A 15,030-nucleotide genomic window follows, 5' to 3' on the forward strand; every position below is an offset into this window, starting at 1 on the left:
TTGTTAGACCAGAAAGGTGACTATGCTCCTTTATGCTAGACCATTTCAGCCTTGAAGGAACACACACTATGCTGTGTGGTTAAGGGTGCTTCAGAAATGCAAGTCTTGTTTACTTAAGAGTAAATAACCACATTGCTTGCCCTTAACCAGCAGTACCACCTCACTTTCAGAGAGCAGTTGTAAAAGCATTGTGTTTCTCTTAATGTACCTTCATCAGAATAATGCTAACATAAATGTTGTCTCTCCCACAGACTGTAAGTGGCGGAGTATTAAGAGGAGTTGGGAAGCAAAAACTGGGAGCAATTGGAAACCTGGTGGGTTTCTACTCCATTGGGTTTCCCCTTGGCGTCACACTGATGTTTGCTGCACATCTTGGTATCCTAGGTAGGAACTTATCCCAAGAATGTTGAGATGTTTTCCTGCTATCATTTTAGACTCTGTTGAGTCTCTCTCTCTGTCCCAGTATGCTATAACCCTGATCTATGAGTGGGCAATCAGTCTTGTTCCCTGCTCTCCTTGAGCTTGGCTTTGGGCTAGCCAGTGATGTGAGTTTGGCTTGTGACTTATTTTCTTCACCTCTGGTCTTTACCCAGCACTTAGCCCCGACAACTTCGCTAACATCAAGTGCCTTTCTCTCAGTGGAAAGACCATTGATACTTTGCAAGCGCTTGAATGGCTTCTGCCTTCACAGCTGAAACCATCAGAGAATTGGAGGATGTTTGCTATGTATTTGCCATTTCTAAACGATAAAAATTCTCTTGAGATGATCAAGTGGGACCAGGGTTTGATCCCACCCTTGGGTGGCTGTCTGTTAGGAGTTTGCACGTTCTCTGTGGAAGTGCATGGGTTTCTTCCAGGTGCTCCAGTTTCCTCCCACAGTCCAGGTTAGGTGGATTGGCCATGCTAAATTGCCCATGGTGTCCAGTGGTGTGCAGCATAGATGGTTTAGCCATGGAGAATGCAGGGTTACTGGGATAGTGTAGCAGGGTGGGATGCTCTGTGTAGAGTCAGTGTGGGCTCAATGGGCTGAATGGCCTACTTCTAACCTGTAGAGATTCTATAATTCTATGATTAAACCATTGTTGTCTGTACATGCTCTTACAATATTATTTGGAAAGGAATTGTAAGATATTGACAATGGTATTGACAAATAACCGATGTCAGGATGATGCGGTGTCAGCGAGAGGGATTGTGTTCCTGTAGACTTCCAGTTCTTGCCCTTCTAGGTGCCAGAGGAAGGTGCAGTTGAAGGATCCTCGTTGAGTTACTGAATCATGCACATGGTACATGCTGCTGCCACTGAGTCTTGGTTTAATAACGAAAGGAGTGCCAAACAAGTGATGGCGTTGAGCTTCTTGAGTGTTGCAGTCGTCATCACAGGTTCAATGTGTGCCTTGAGGGTGATAGGGACGTGTTAATATCATTGTCCTCAACTAGCCTTAACTATTGTTAATGGAGACGAGTGGTATTAATGTCTTGTGGACTCCCAGCAGTCACTGATAATGTGGCCGTCATTTACAAAGAATCATGGGAACAGGATTAGGCCATTCAACACCTTGACCCTGTTCCACTATTTAATGGGATCATGGCTGATCTGTGGCCTTGGTCCATATCCTTAATGCCTTTGCTTAACAAAAAATTATCTGTTTCGGACTTAAGTTAACAATCGATCCAGCGTCCCCTCCTGTTTGTGGAAGAGAGTTCCAAACCACTACCACTCTCTGTGTGTAGAAGTGCTTCCTGACATCTGTACTGAACGGTCTGGCCCTAATTCTCAGACAAGAACCCTCAGTCTAGAATCCCCAATCAGTGGAAGCAGTTTATGTGTATCCACCCTTGTTTTCCCAAAAACATTTATCAGATCACCCTTTAACGGTCTAAATCCCAGAGAAAACAGGCCTCACTTGCATAATCTCTCGTCATAAATTAACCCCTGAAGTCCAGGTATCATTCTGTAAACCTATGTTGCACTCCCTCCAAGGTCAAGATATCCTTCCTAAAGTGCGATGCCCAGTAATGGATAGAAAATTAACAACAGAATGGACTATCAACTCATCGCTCCATTATGTTTTTGCAGGTCTCTGGTCTGGACTGTTCATTTGTGTGGTTGTGCAAACTGTTTTCTTTTTAATTGTGATTTCAAGAATGAACTGGAACAAAGCATCTGATCAGGTGAGTGGAGCTCCCAGAAATTAATCACCACACCAAATTTCAAGCTGCTTGTAAACCTCTTCCCGGATTTCTGTAGTCTCATTATATTGTCCACTGTGATGCCTAACACGTGTCAACCTTGGAGATCGAACAGCTAGGAAGTCCCCAGCCATGTGCCAAATCTTCCTTAGTATTTTTTTTACTATTTAGTCACGAGATGAGGGCATTACTAGCCAGGCAGCATTCATTGCCCATTCCTAATTTCCCAGAGGGCAGTTAAGAGTCAACGGCATTGTTGTAGGCCTGGAGTCACATGGAGGCTAAGAAAGGCAGTTTCCTCTCCTAAAGGACATTAGTGAACCAGCTGTGTTTTTCGCTGACAATCGGCAATGGCTTCATGGTCATCACTAAGCTCGTTATTCTGGATATTCCTGTTATTGAATTCAAATTCCACCATCTGCCTTGATGGGATTTGAATCCAGATTCCTGGAAAGTTCCTGGGTCTTTAGTTTAAAGTCCAGCGATAATACCACTAGGCCATCGCCTCCCACTGCTTACAGTGTGCTGAGCCAACTCAGAAAAAATGGTGTTGGATGAAACTGTTAATAAATTGATGGCATTGGTTTAAACAGTCAGCGCCAATTGAAATGAATGTGGATAAGCCTCCCATAACCTACAGCACTGGAGTACAATGTCTAGAAACTATAAATCTCTAAACTGGACAGAATATAGAAGGAGAACTGATCTGATGCATAATAGTCAGCAATATCTTATCTAGTCAGTTTCTCACACCAATATTGTTGACATTTACAAATCAGTAGGAAGGGAATGGAATGCTTTGCCTGCAACGGTAGTAGATTTGCCAACTTTAAGTACATTTAAGTCGTCATTGGACAAGCATATGGACGTGCATGGAGTAGTGTAGGTTAGATGGGCTTCAGATTGGTATGACAAGCCGGCACAACATCGAGGGACGAACGGCCTGCACCGTGCTGTAATGTTCTATATTCTAGTCTGTTATAAATTGTCACAATGAAGTTGTGGGCTGTGGCCCCTAGGGGGCTCTCTGCAGCCAATGAATGAGCATAGAAAGAAGGGGAGACACTTCAGCCCCTTCAAACCTGTTCCATCATTCATATGGACCGTGACTCACCTGAATCCACACACTTTGATTCCACAGCCCTTATTACCTCACCTTAAAAAAAGCTCAAGTGTCTTAGTTTTGAAATTTCGAAGCCTTCTGTTGCCACCTCTTATACAGGCAAAATAAAATACTTATCAGCTGACTGGTTAGGTAATGCTAAGAGCAATTTTAAAATTGCGCAAGCATAGCTGTACATTGTACAGAAACAGTTTCTCCTTCTAACAGAGGTTTTGTATTCTCTTTGAAGGCGATGGTTAATGCAGGTGTGAAGATAAACATAGACACCCCTTGCACTACATCTAATCCGCAGACTGAGGATCTTTCAACAGGTATCAAGAATTTAATTGATTTCCCAGTTATTCACGAAGAAAAGCTTCCACACTATACAACTTTCTTTTAAACTGTGTTGGCCAGTTAAAAACTTTTAATTTTGTTGGGAAGGGGGATGGTTTAGCTTCCCTACAGTGTGGGGACAGGCCCTTCAGCCCAATGAGCCTACTCTGACTCTCAGAGCATCCCATTCCCCTGTAACCTAACCAACACATCCCTGAACGCTCGGGGCAATTTAGCCTGACCAATCCACCTAGCCTGCATATGTTTGGACTGTGGGAGGAAACTGGAGCAAACCCATACAGACAAGGAGAGAATGTGCAAACTCCACACAGACAGTCACCCGAGGGTGGAATTGAACCCGGGTCCCTGGCGCTGTGAGGCTGCAGCGTGAACCACTGAGCCACTGTATCGCCCTGTCTTTTAAGGTTTGGGGCTGGGGTGTACAGAACAGGGAAAAGTGGACCATCCTCCCCAGGTCCTAGAAATGTTTGGATTGAGTTTCCACTTTGAGCACAACTGTTGCTTCCAAAATTGTGTTAGGTTTGCGAAATGGCTTGTTTCCTCAATCTCCACTCACAGTCATTTTATTATCACCAAATGCAAAACCTCCTATAAACCTCTTGTGCAATCAAGCATCATTTTAAAAGATAACATTAGAAAAAACATGCTTTAAAAGTATTTCGCGATATACTTGAGACTGATAGTAGATTGTTCAATTCAGCGAAAAATGGGATTATCACAAAGATCACTATATCAATTCAATACCCACCAGTATCCTGATTTTGAATGACTGAAAATGGCATGATGAGCAGAACTAGTCACTGTTTACATTGTGATACAGTAGTCAGCCAGTCTTTTAGTAAATTAGGAGAAAGATACTTTAAAATATCTGATTAAAATGTACAAAATTATGAAGAGCATACTTCAGCCTTACCTCAGTTGTTGGTAAAGTGTTGGAAAAGTTTATAAGGGATAGGATTTATAATCATCTAGAAAGAATAAATTGATTAGGGATAGTCAGCACGGTATTGTGCAGGGAAGGTCATGTCTCACAAACCTTATTGAGTTCTTTGAGAAGGTGACCAAACAGGTAGATGAGAGTAAACCGGTTGATGTGGTGTATATGGATTTCAGCAAGGCATTCGATAAGGTTCCCCACAATAGGCTGTTGTACAAAATGCGGAGGAATGGAATTGTGGGAGATATAGCAGTTTGGATCGGAAATTGGCTTGCTGAAAGAAGACAGAGGGTGGTATTTAATGGGAAATGTTCATCCTGGAGAGCAGTTACTAGTGGTGTACCGCAAGGGTCGGTGTTGGGCCCACTGCTGTTTGTCATTATTATAAATGACCTGGATGAGGGCGTAGAAGGATGGGTTAGTAAATTTGCAGACGACACTAAGGTCGGTGGAGTTGTGGATAGTGACGAAGGGTGCTGTAGGTTGCAGAGAGACATAGATAAGCTGCAGAGCTGGGCTGAGAGGTGGCAAATGGAGTTTAATGCAGACAAGTGTGAGGTGATGCACTTTAGTAGGAGTAACCAGAAGACAAAGTACAGGGCTAATGGTAAGATTCTTAGCAGTGTGGATGAGCAGAGAGATCTTGGTGTCCATGTACACAGATCCTTGAAAGTTGCCACCCAGGTTGACAGGGCTGTTAAGAAGGCACACAGTGTTTTAGCTTTTATTAATAGAGGAATCGAGTTCCGGAACCAAGAGGTTATGCTGAAGCTCTACAAAACTCTGGTGCGGCCGCACTTGGAGTATTGTGTACAGTTCTGGTCACCGCATTATAAGAAGGATGTGGAAGCTTTGGAAAGGGTGCAGAGGAGATTTACTAGGATGTTGCCTGGTATGGAGGGAAGGTCTTACGAGGAAAGGCTGAGGGACTTGAGGCTGTTTTCATTAGAGAGAAGAAGGTTGAGAGGTGACTTAATTGAAACATATAAAATAATCAGAGGGTTAGATAGGGTGGATAGGGAGAGCCTTTTTCCTAGGATGGTGACGGCAAGCACGAGGGGGCATAGCTTTAAATTGAGGCGTGAAAGATATCGGACAGATGTCAGAGGTAGTTTCTTTACTCAGAGAGTAGTAAGGGAGTGGAACGTTTTGCCTGCAACTGTAGTAGATTCACCAACTTTAGGTACATTTAAGTCGTCATTGGATAAGCATATGGACGTACATGGAATAGTGTAGGTTAGATGGGCTTGAGATCGGTATGACAGGTCGGCACAACATCGAGGGCCGAAGGGCCTGTACTGTGCTGCAATGTTCTATGTTCTATGTTCTAGATAGGAAGATACTTTTCTCTTTTAGCAAAGGAATTAATAGCCAGGGATACTGATTTAAGGGAGGGGGCAGAAGGTTTAGAGGAGATTTGAGGCAAAAAAAACCATTTTGACTCAGAGGGTAGTGGGAATATGAAACTCACTGCCTGAAAACTGGGAGAGGCAGAAGCCCTCAGAACATTAGCTCAGTGGTTAATGTTGCTGCTTCACAGTGCCAGGGACCTGGGCTCAATCCTACCCTTGAGTGATTATCTGTGTGGAGTTTTCATACTCTCTCTGTGTCTGCGTGGGTTTCCTCCAGGTCCTCTGGTTTCCTCGTACAGCCCAAAGATGTGGAGGTTAGGGGGGAATTGGCTGTGCTACGTTGCCTGTGCTTAGTGCCTGTGGATGTGCAGGCTAAGTGGATTAGCATGGGAAATGCAGGCGTACAAGGACAGGGTAGGAGAATGGGTCCAGGTGGAATGCAGTTTGGAGGATCAGGATGGGCTGAATGGCCTGCTTCTGCAGTGTACAGATCCTGTGAAGACTATGGGACAAGTGTTGGAAAATGGGATTAGGAAAAGTTTTGGTTGTTTTTGACTGGCACAGACTCAATAAGCTAAATGGCCATTTTCCATGTGCTGTTGACCTTGATGAGTGTAGCGCTGTCTCTAGGACCTGCAAACAAGTGAGAACTTGCTATGACCATGATTTGGGGGTGTGACTAGTTTGGGGTGGCTTTAGCTTCCAGAATTTTAGAATTTTCACTGTGGAAACTTGACTTGCACTGAATGTGATTATGGTTGTGCAATCCTGCATGCAGGTCTTGGGAAAATTGTAGCATCGGAACCAGTCCAAATGGATGCTAAAGCTGTCCTCATGTAATTGCTACAGATCAGTGGAATCATCAATCACAGCAATCAGGGAGTGTCTTAGATGAATGAATATTGATAGATGGTTAAATCCATCAATAATGTGATTGTTGGCCCATTGTGGTTTCATTGATGGCCCTGGGTAACAAATAGTTTGGGCATGGTGATGGCCTGCCAATGTTCCACAATTCACTGAAAAAAAGATGCAATTCAGAGTTGGTACACAGACGCAGAGAGCCAACACATCAGAAGCATATATGTATGGGTATACTTAAGAAGTAATTTTAACCAAAACTTCTCAATGGGACACTGATCTCATCAGATCTGATGGGCTGCTTGTTCTATACCAGCCTGATTCTAACATTGCCAATAAATAGCCAGGTGGGTTAGATCAAATGATGTTTTCTGTCTTTCAGAGCAAGTTCATCTTTAGCTGTGCACATCTGTCGCTTTGTCTCTTACCTTCAACAACATTCACCTTTCAGGACCCCACGTGATTTTTGCGTACAGTGTTGTGACTCTGCCTGACAGTCAATCTGCTGTGGGTCTGCAAACGGCACATATAATGTCTGCTTCATAAATTATACAGTGTTTTATTATTCTAAATAAATGAACCCATGGACTTTATCAATCCCCAATCAGTGATTGATCATTGGACCGTTGTTGTTAGCGTAGCAATACGTACATCAGAATGAGCAACAATACTGGTTTTATGCTTCTTTGGAGAGGGGTAGTTCTAGCAGTGGAAAGCAGTCTCCATTTGCACTGGCCATAACATTATATGAATGAAATTTGCCTATAATGTCTAACACATCAGCCAATCTCAGCCTAGGTATCTCCAATAACTTAAACAATAACTTTATTTGACAGCGTCTCCCAATGTGATTTTCCTTTGCAGGTCAATGTACACAGGACCGCACTATCATTGTGTTGACCAATCTCAGCCAAGCAGAAATTAGCACAGACACAGAACAACTAAGAGAAGATAGCTCTGCACTAGAAATTGGAGTTACCACAGTCGGAGAAATCCTGTCCATGAAACAACTGATCATTCGCCGTGGGCTAGCCTTCCTTTCAGGACCCGTGATCCTGGCCATTGGACTTGTGATACAATTCACTGTTTCAAAGCAAACATAGAGCCTTGACGAATTTAGAAGAGAAAAGCAGGGCTGAAGATGACATTCTGCAGCATGAGGAAGAGCCAGTGGACAACAAGATAGCACCGTTAACATGGGACATCAGTTGCTGCAGGGAAATCCCAGTCTCCTGCCAACTATTTAAGAAAACATCCTTGGCAGCGTACAAGTATCTGACAGACCGTTGACAATTCAGTTGCAACCTAAGCACCCCTCCTCCCAAACTCTGAATGAACCAAGAGTAAGTGGTTTATCATGTCCAGAACTCCTAAACCACAATGGTTTCCAAGCAACCATTAAATTGAACATCATCGGCAGTAACTATTGACAGATGACAGTCTGAGAAAAGCAGAGGAACGCAAATTTGGTTGTTCTTGATTTCTCTTTAAATATATTTCAAAGCTTTGAACCCAGCATTTGTTTCAGGGTGCCATGTCCACTTTGTAGATATCTAACAGCAGATCCAAAGAAATGCAGTTGTGCGATCTAACACGATTGATGCACTTCATCGATATTAACAAGTTTCCTACGCCCTTGCTCACTGTTAGGTCAAGTGATGCACTCCACCATGTAACACACTTCGTATTACTCTGTTGCGTACATGGAGCTGGCCTCTTTGGTCCACACAGTCCAAATCCTGTAGATGCTGAGATCAACTATCTTGCAGTTGATTAGCGATTTTGGCAGATTGCCAGGTGTGTGAATGGCACAAAGTAACTCTGTAGGAGGATCTGGAACTTCCAACTCTCTTGAGTTAGAAGCAATGCACAGATGGGCTCGCACCAAGAAATTACTTTACAGTACTTAGGAAGCCTTTACAGCACAAATGTAGCAGTCTGAAGAAGATAAAGGTTGTTCTTCTAAATATTGGACGAATGGGTCAGAATATTACTGAGGAAATGTGCTTACCTTAGCATTAGTATTGCCTTATCGCTGAGAATGATGCTGTTTGTGTATTTTAGGGCATTCCCTGCCAGGAATCATTGTGTAAAGCCTGTAGTAAATTAATTCAACAATTAATTAAAATAACTCCCTGTGCGAATGCGGTTCACATTCGTGCTTCTCAGGGATTTACACATACGCTACAATTATTGAGTGCAGACTGGAATTTTCTTTTGTAATAATTCTTGCTTCAAACCATTGGATTATAGCTGCTGCCAAAGTACCAATGTATTGCAGTGCTTTATGGTTCATTTCTACAAAAATCATGTATTATTACAAAAAAAAGTTTGAGTGAATGTTACTGACCATATTGCAATAAGAGAACAAATAAAGCCAAGTCTTTGCTGATCAAATGCCAAGATTTGATTCTTCTCTGCAATTCTAGTAGGGATTTTAATGTAAATTGCACTTCACTGCTGTACCCCAGTGTGATAGGACAGTGGTCCACAGGTGCATGTTCATGAATAGGGTAAAATCAGAATGTAATATTGTCACTAGTTGGTGAGATGGTTTAAATTCCATATTCTTATCATTCCACCATTGTGGTCTTGCCTTTAGTTCCAACAACTCTAAGCTCTGGAATTCCTTTGCTGAACATCTTCATTCATCTACTTGTCTCTCGTAATAACAAAAAAAAAGAGCAGGAGTTGGTCATTCAGCCCCTCTAGGATGCTCCACCACTCAGTATGATCATGATCACATCTCGGTCTCAACTCCACTTTCCTGTCCATTGTCCACAAACTTTCAACCCATTACTAATTAAAAATCTGTGTATCTCCTCCTTAAATTTACTCAATGTCCCAGCATCTTCCGCACTTTCGGGTAGTGAATTCCACAGATTCGCGGCCCTTTGAGAAAAGCAATTTCTTGCCGACTCTGTTTTAAATCTGCCACCCCTTAGCCTAAAACTAAAACATTCATTCTAGAGTGCCCCACATGAGGAAACATCCTCTCTACAATTAATTTTTCAATCCCCTTTAGCATCTTATATACCTCAATTAGATCTCCTCATCCTTCTAAACTCCAGAGAGCATAAATTGCTCAATTTCCCTTCATGATGGTCTCAGGAATGGAATACTTAACATATGAGGAAAGTTTGAGGACTCTGGGACTATACTCTTCAGCATTTAGATGGATGAGGGGGAATATAATTGACACTTTCAGAATACTGAATGGCCTGAACAGAGTGGATGTTGGGAAGATGTCGGTAGGAGAGACTAAGGCCCGAGGGCACAGCCTTAGAATAAAGGGAAGACCTTTCAGAATGGAGATAAGGAGTAACTTCTTCAGCCAGAGAGTGGTGAATTTATGGAATTCACTGCCACAGAAGGCTGTGGAGGTCAAGTCATTGAGTATATTTAAGATTGAGATAGATAGGTTCTTGATTGTCAAGGGGATCAAGGGTTATGGTGAGAAAACAGGAGAATGGGCTTGAAGAACTTACCAGCCATGATTGAATAGTGGAGCAGACTTGATGGGCCGAATGGCTTAATTTCTGCTCCTGTGTCTTATGGTCTTATTATCTCCCAACTCTGGGACCAGTCTGGTGAACCTCTGAACTGCCTCCGATGCAGCAAAACCCCTCCTCTTCCTTTAAGACTCTATTTCAAATGTATTTCTTTGGACAAGCTCTCAGTCGCCTGTTTTAACATTTCCATAAGTGACTCAGTGTTAAATACTATTTGCTAAGAGGCTGTTACTCCAGGCTGAAGAGTCTGGAACCAGGGAACAAAATCTCAGGTTCAGGGGTTGGCCATTTAGGACGGATTAGCTTTGTTTTCTCTTGGAGGTTTCTGAATTCTTGGAATTCTTTATCCCAAAAAGTTGGTTATTGAGTACATCCAAAATTGAAATCTGTACGTTTTTGAAATCCAAGGGACTAAACAGAGGTGGGAATCAGGAAAGAAATTGACGTCTAAGTTGAAGGACGGCCTAATCCTACTGATTGCCAGAGCAGCCTCAAGACTTTATATGGCCCACTCACCACTCCCAAAATTGTTAATTTTGTTATGGACCCCGTGAGATTGCCAAATGTATATTACAGTCTGGCTAAGGACTAGTAACATGTTGATTTAAAGTAAACAGAGGGACTGATTAGGAGAACAAAGCCCCAATACTCCACAATTTCAAACAAACAAAATAAACTTTACTAAACAAAACTAGAACAGGAGAATGGTCTACAATATGCATGCAACTTACAGTCTAACATCCAGCATTTACTGTAGCTGAACACCCCACAGAGCACACCAAATAGGAGATGTCGCAGAGCCAGATTCTACTGACTCCTTGGCAGCCCAACCAAACAAAAGGGATGTTCTTGGTGAGCAAATCTGTCAAAACGTTGTCTCCTATATAAGGGATTCCATTTCTTCAATTTCAAAGATCTAGCTTTGAAACTTCCTCTAAAGCTACTCCAGCGTGCCTCACCAACTGGTCACTTTCTCGCAGCTCCCAGGACTGTGCTCCCTGAATTCCTACTCTGGGCACAATGCCGGCACTTTTACATTCAGCATGCTTTACCAAGCTGATACTGTCCCTAGAATTCTCTCAGTTCCAATATTTCTTAGTGAATACTGCATTTGGGTTCCTTCACCCCAGACACAAGTGCACTGAACCACCAGTGGTTCCCAAAAGTTCTCCCAATTGCATGAAGCCTCTGAAAAGGTTAATGGTGAGGGGTACATTAAGCACTACCCAATAGAAAGATGTCTTATGGAATTAGGCAAGGAGAACAGGTTTGGACAACAAAGGAGAGGGGCCTAATTATCAATGTTTCCTTCATTATTTTCATAGCAATGTCTGTCATACTACTGTAACTTGTGCCTAGCTGTTATCATGCAATAAACTTCATCTTGTATAAGACTCGCTCTGGTTAGATTAACAGGTGACTTTTCCTCTAACACGTCAACTCAAACAGCTCCTGACAGACGAGGTTAGAGTCAGGTGGAGTCTACACAGTGATGAGTGGCAGGGAAAGCCCCACAGCTCTAAACAGTTCCCAGGGATTTCCCTAACTCTAACTCTTAGCTGCACCTCAGTTTAAAGCAAAATACTGCAGGGTGCTAAGAATCTGCAATAAAGAGTCTGCTGGAGAAACTCAATAGGTCCGGCAGAGTCTGTGGAGAGAGAAACAGAGTTAATATTTCGAGTCCAGTCGGAACAGAAAGGGGCTGGAGAAAGGGTTTATTTTCTGCTTTTGACAAGAGGGAGAGGGAAGGAAGTGGAAGAGATATTGAGTTTGTTGACATGCAGTTAGTTCCAAAGCTGTAATTGAAAGGGCAGCAAAAAGCTTTCAGAGCCCTGCAAACTGAAAGCATCCATCTCTCCCAGGACAGACAAACCAAGAAAACTTGAAAGAATTGTAACAAAAAACAACCCAGGTCCAATGGATCAACTATCAAAGTGAAGGATGATTGGCAATTTGCAGACAGCAGTGTTAATAATCAGGAGGATTTGTGTGAGTCAATCTAAGCCAGTCTTGAAACATGAAGTTTTAGTCTTTGGAATTTTGCACACACCATCTGCATTCTTCTTCCATCGAAGCTATCTGTGTCAACCCAGCTGTCTTAATCATGAATGAGCATGTGTAGTTATTTTAGTCAAAACTTTTTGGGCACGTTATAAAACACCTCAGAGGTAAGTGGGACCTGAGACAGGAGCATTTTGGCTCACAGCTAGGGATCCACTGCTGTACTACCAGAGCCCTTGAAGGTATGTTTTGAAAGAGTATACCTTAAGATACACAGCATTAGACCTGGTTTTCTTTGTTCTGCCATTTGTTAAATTTGTCTGTTCCAGTATGTAGTTCATTTTTGTTAAACACAAATTGGCAATTTGACCAAAAATAAAATAAGCAACTGCAGATGATGGAAATCTGAAGCAAAAATGGAATTTGCAGGTCTGGCAGCATCTCTGGGTCGAAAGCAGAGTTTACATTTAAGTCCAGTGACCCTTCCTCATTGATCATCTTGGTGGTTTAATTGGGATTTTCTACACCTTGTGATGGCTTGTGCAAAAATGGAGAATGGCTTTATCCATCTTCCTCCCAGTTACACCTTAATTTAGATTAATTGGATAACTGAGAGTCAAATAGAATAGTCATTTATTGTATATTTTACAAAAAGCAGTCAGTGAAAAGTGTTTAAGTCGCCATACCGTGGTGCCTATATTAATAACAGAAGGCATGATAGGGATTTTTTTTTAATATTAGGATGAAGTCAATCTTAGTTTGTTTCCCAGTTCCTGGGATCAGGAAAGGTGTCACGGTGGCTCAGTGGTTAGCACTGCTGCCTCACAGTGCCAGGGACCTGGGTTCAGTTCCAACCTCAGGCTTGTCTGTGTGGAGTTTGCACATTCTCCCCTTCTCTGCGCGGGCTTCTTCTGGGTGGTCCAGTTTCCTCCCTCAGTCCAAAAATGAGCAGGTTGGGTGGAGTGGTCATGCTAAATTGTCCATAGTGTCCAGGAATATGCATGCTAGGTGGGCTCATCATGGCAAATATGAGGTTATAGGGATAGGTTGAGGGACTCAGACTGGGAGGGATGGTCTTCAGAAGGTCTGTGCAGACTTGATGGGCTGAATGGCCTCTTTCCCCATTGTAGGGATTCTAACACACTACACTGTCTGTATTGCAGTGTACTGAAATCTACCGTATTGCAAGACCACCATGCTCGAATACCAGGCTGGAAGTCACCAATGTAACTGTTCGAAGGATCAATTTCATCGCCAATCCAGGAAAAAAGATGTCACAAAATCTGCCCAAAGGATTCCTGGGCTTCCAGATGCCTGGCCAAAACGACTTCAACACCCAAACCACCACCAGCCTCTGCCAATGTAGCTGCTGGTACAGTGTACCCATACTCACCTCCCTGACAGCTGCCAGTTCCACGATCCCACACTCCGAGCTCATCAGCCTCCTCGATGTGGTCTGCGAGAGTTCTGCTCCGGGTTCACCAGCCTCCTCGGCACCGCCGCCAGGGCCCTGCTCTGGGCTTCCAGTGGCCTCACTGCCCCCACCCGGAGGGGTGGCACAGTGGCTCAGACATTAGCACTGCTGCCTCACAGTGCTGGTTCATTCCCAGCCTCGGGCGACCGTCTGTGTGGAGTTTGCACATTCGGCTTATGTCTGCCGGGTGCTCCAGTTTCCCCCCACAGTCCAAAGATGTGCTCGGTAGGTGGATTGGCCATGCTAAACTGCCCCATATTGCCCAGGGGTGAGTCGTTAAGCTGTGCTAGCCTTGGGAAATGCAACGCTAGGGTAGGAGGAACGCGTCTGGGTGGGATGCTCTTCAGCAGGTCGGTGTGGACTCAATGGGCTGAATGGCCTGTTTCCACACTGTGGGGAAATCTGTGGTGCTGCTCTGGGCTCACCTGCCATCGCCACACTCTGGAGCTTGAATTCATGTTGTCTATAAAGAAAAAAGAAGCGGAGAAGCCATATAAAAGAAGAGGGGGACAAAAGAAAAGCAAGTGGAACAGATGATCCCTGGGCAGAGGAACCCAGATGCTGCTTAATCTGCCTCCACCATCTTAGAAGAGAAGAGACAGACCCTGCATGGCTCCTAGTGTGTTGCATCATTCCGAGATCTCATAAGCGACAATGGCTAATTAGTGGCGATGATTTGAAATTCTGTAGATCCTGTTGAATGGGCAAGGAGGCTGGAATGTTAATTGAGTTTATTCCTGCCTCTTTCTCTTCTCTTTCCACTGTAGAAAACCAGTTTTGAGTTTTGTAGCAGTAACTCCCTCTCAATCTGATGCTTGGTGTATGGACATCGCACTTGGATGTCGAACTATGCAAATCAAGAATTTTCCAAGCTATTTGTCGCAGTCTAGTTAATAAATAATTCCAAAGTTCACTTTAAACCTGAGTAAAACAAATAGCCACAAATTGCAGGGTGGCACGGTGGCTCAGCGGTTAGCACTGCTGCATCTCAGTGCCAGGGACCTGGGTTCGATTCCAACCTCAGGCTTGTCTGTGTGGAGTTTGCACGTTCTCCCCACCTCTGCGCGGGTTTCTTCTGGGTGCTCCAGTTTCCTCCCTCAGTCCAAAAATGTGCAGGTTGGGTGGAGTGGTCATGCTAAATTGTCCATAGCGTAGACGGACGTGCATGCTAGGTGGGCTAGCCATGGTAAATGTGACGTTTATGGGGATAGGTTGGGGGACCCAGACTGGGAGGAATCGTCTTC

The 15,030-nt window shown here is 43.6% G+C and overlaps 1 protein-coding gene across 3 annotated transcripts in view; it reads left to right on the top strand.

The window, feature by feature from the left end:
- Positions 1 to 9,196, top strand: part of LOC125464651 (multidrug and toxin extrusion protein 1-like) — a 77,670-nt gene extending 68,474 nt beyond the window's left edge. For all 3 annotated transcript variants that reach the window (XM_048557290.2, XM_048557292.2, XM_048557291.2), the window contains 4 exons: positions 252 to 384; positions 2,078 to 2,172; positions 3,543 to 3,624; positions 7,664 to 9,196. In XM_048557290.2, the coding sequence (XP_048413247.2) occupies positions 252 to 384; positions 2,078 to 2,172; positions 3,543 to 3,624; positions 7,664 to 7,902 (549 nt within the window). In that variant the 3' untranslated portion in view covers positions 7,903 to 9,196. The remainder of the gene's footprint in view (positions 1 to 251; positions 385 to 2,077; positions 2,173 to 3,542; positions 3,625 to 7,663) is intronic.
- Positions 9,197 to 15,030: the final 5,834 nt, after the last annotated feature.

This window comes from Stegostoma tigrinum, chromosome 27 (genome assembly GCF_030684315.1).
Source record: "Stegostoma tigrinum isolate sSteTig4 chromosome 27, sSteTig4.hap1, whole genome shotgun sequence".
NCBI lineage: Eukaryota > Metazoa > Chordata > Chondrichthyes > Orectolobiformes > Stegostomatidae > Stegostoma > Stegostoma tigrinum.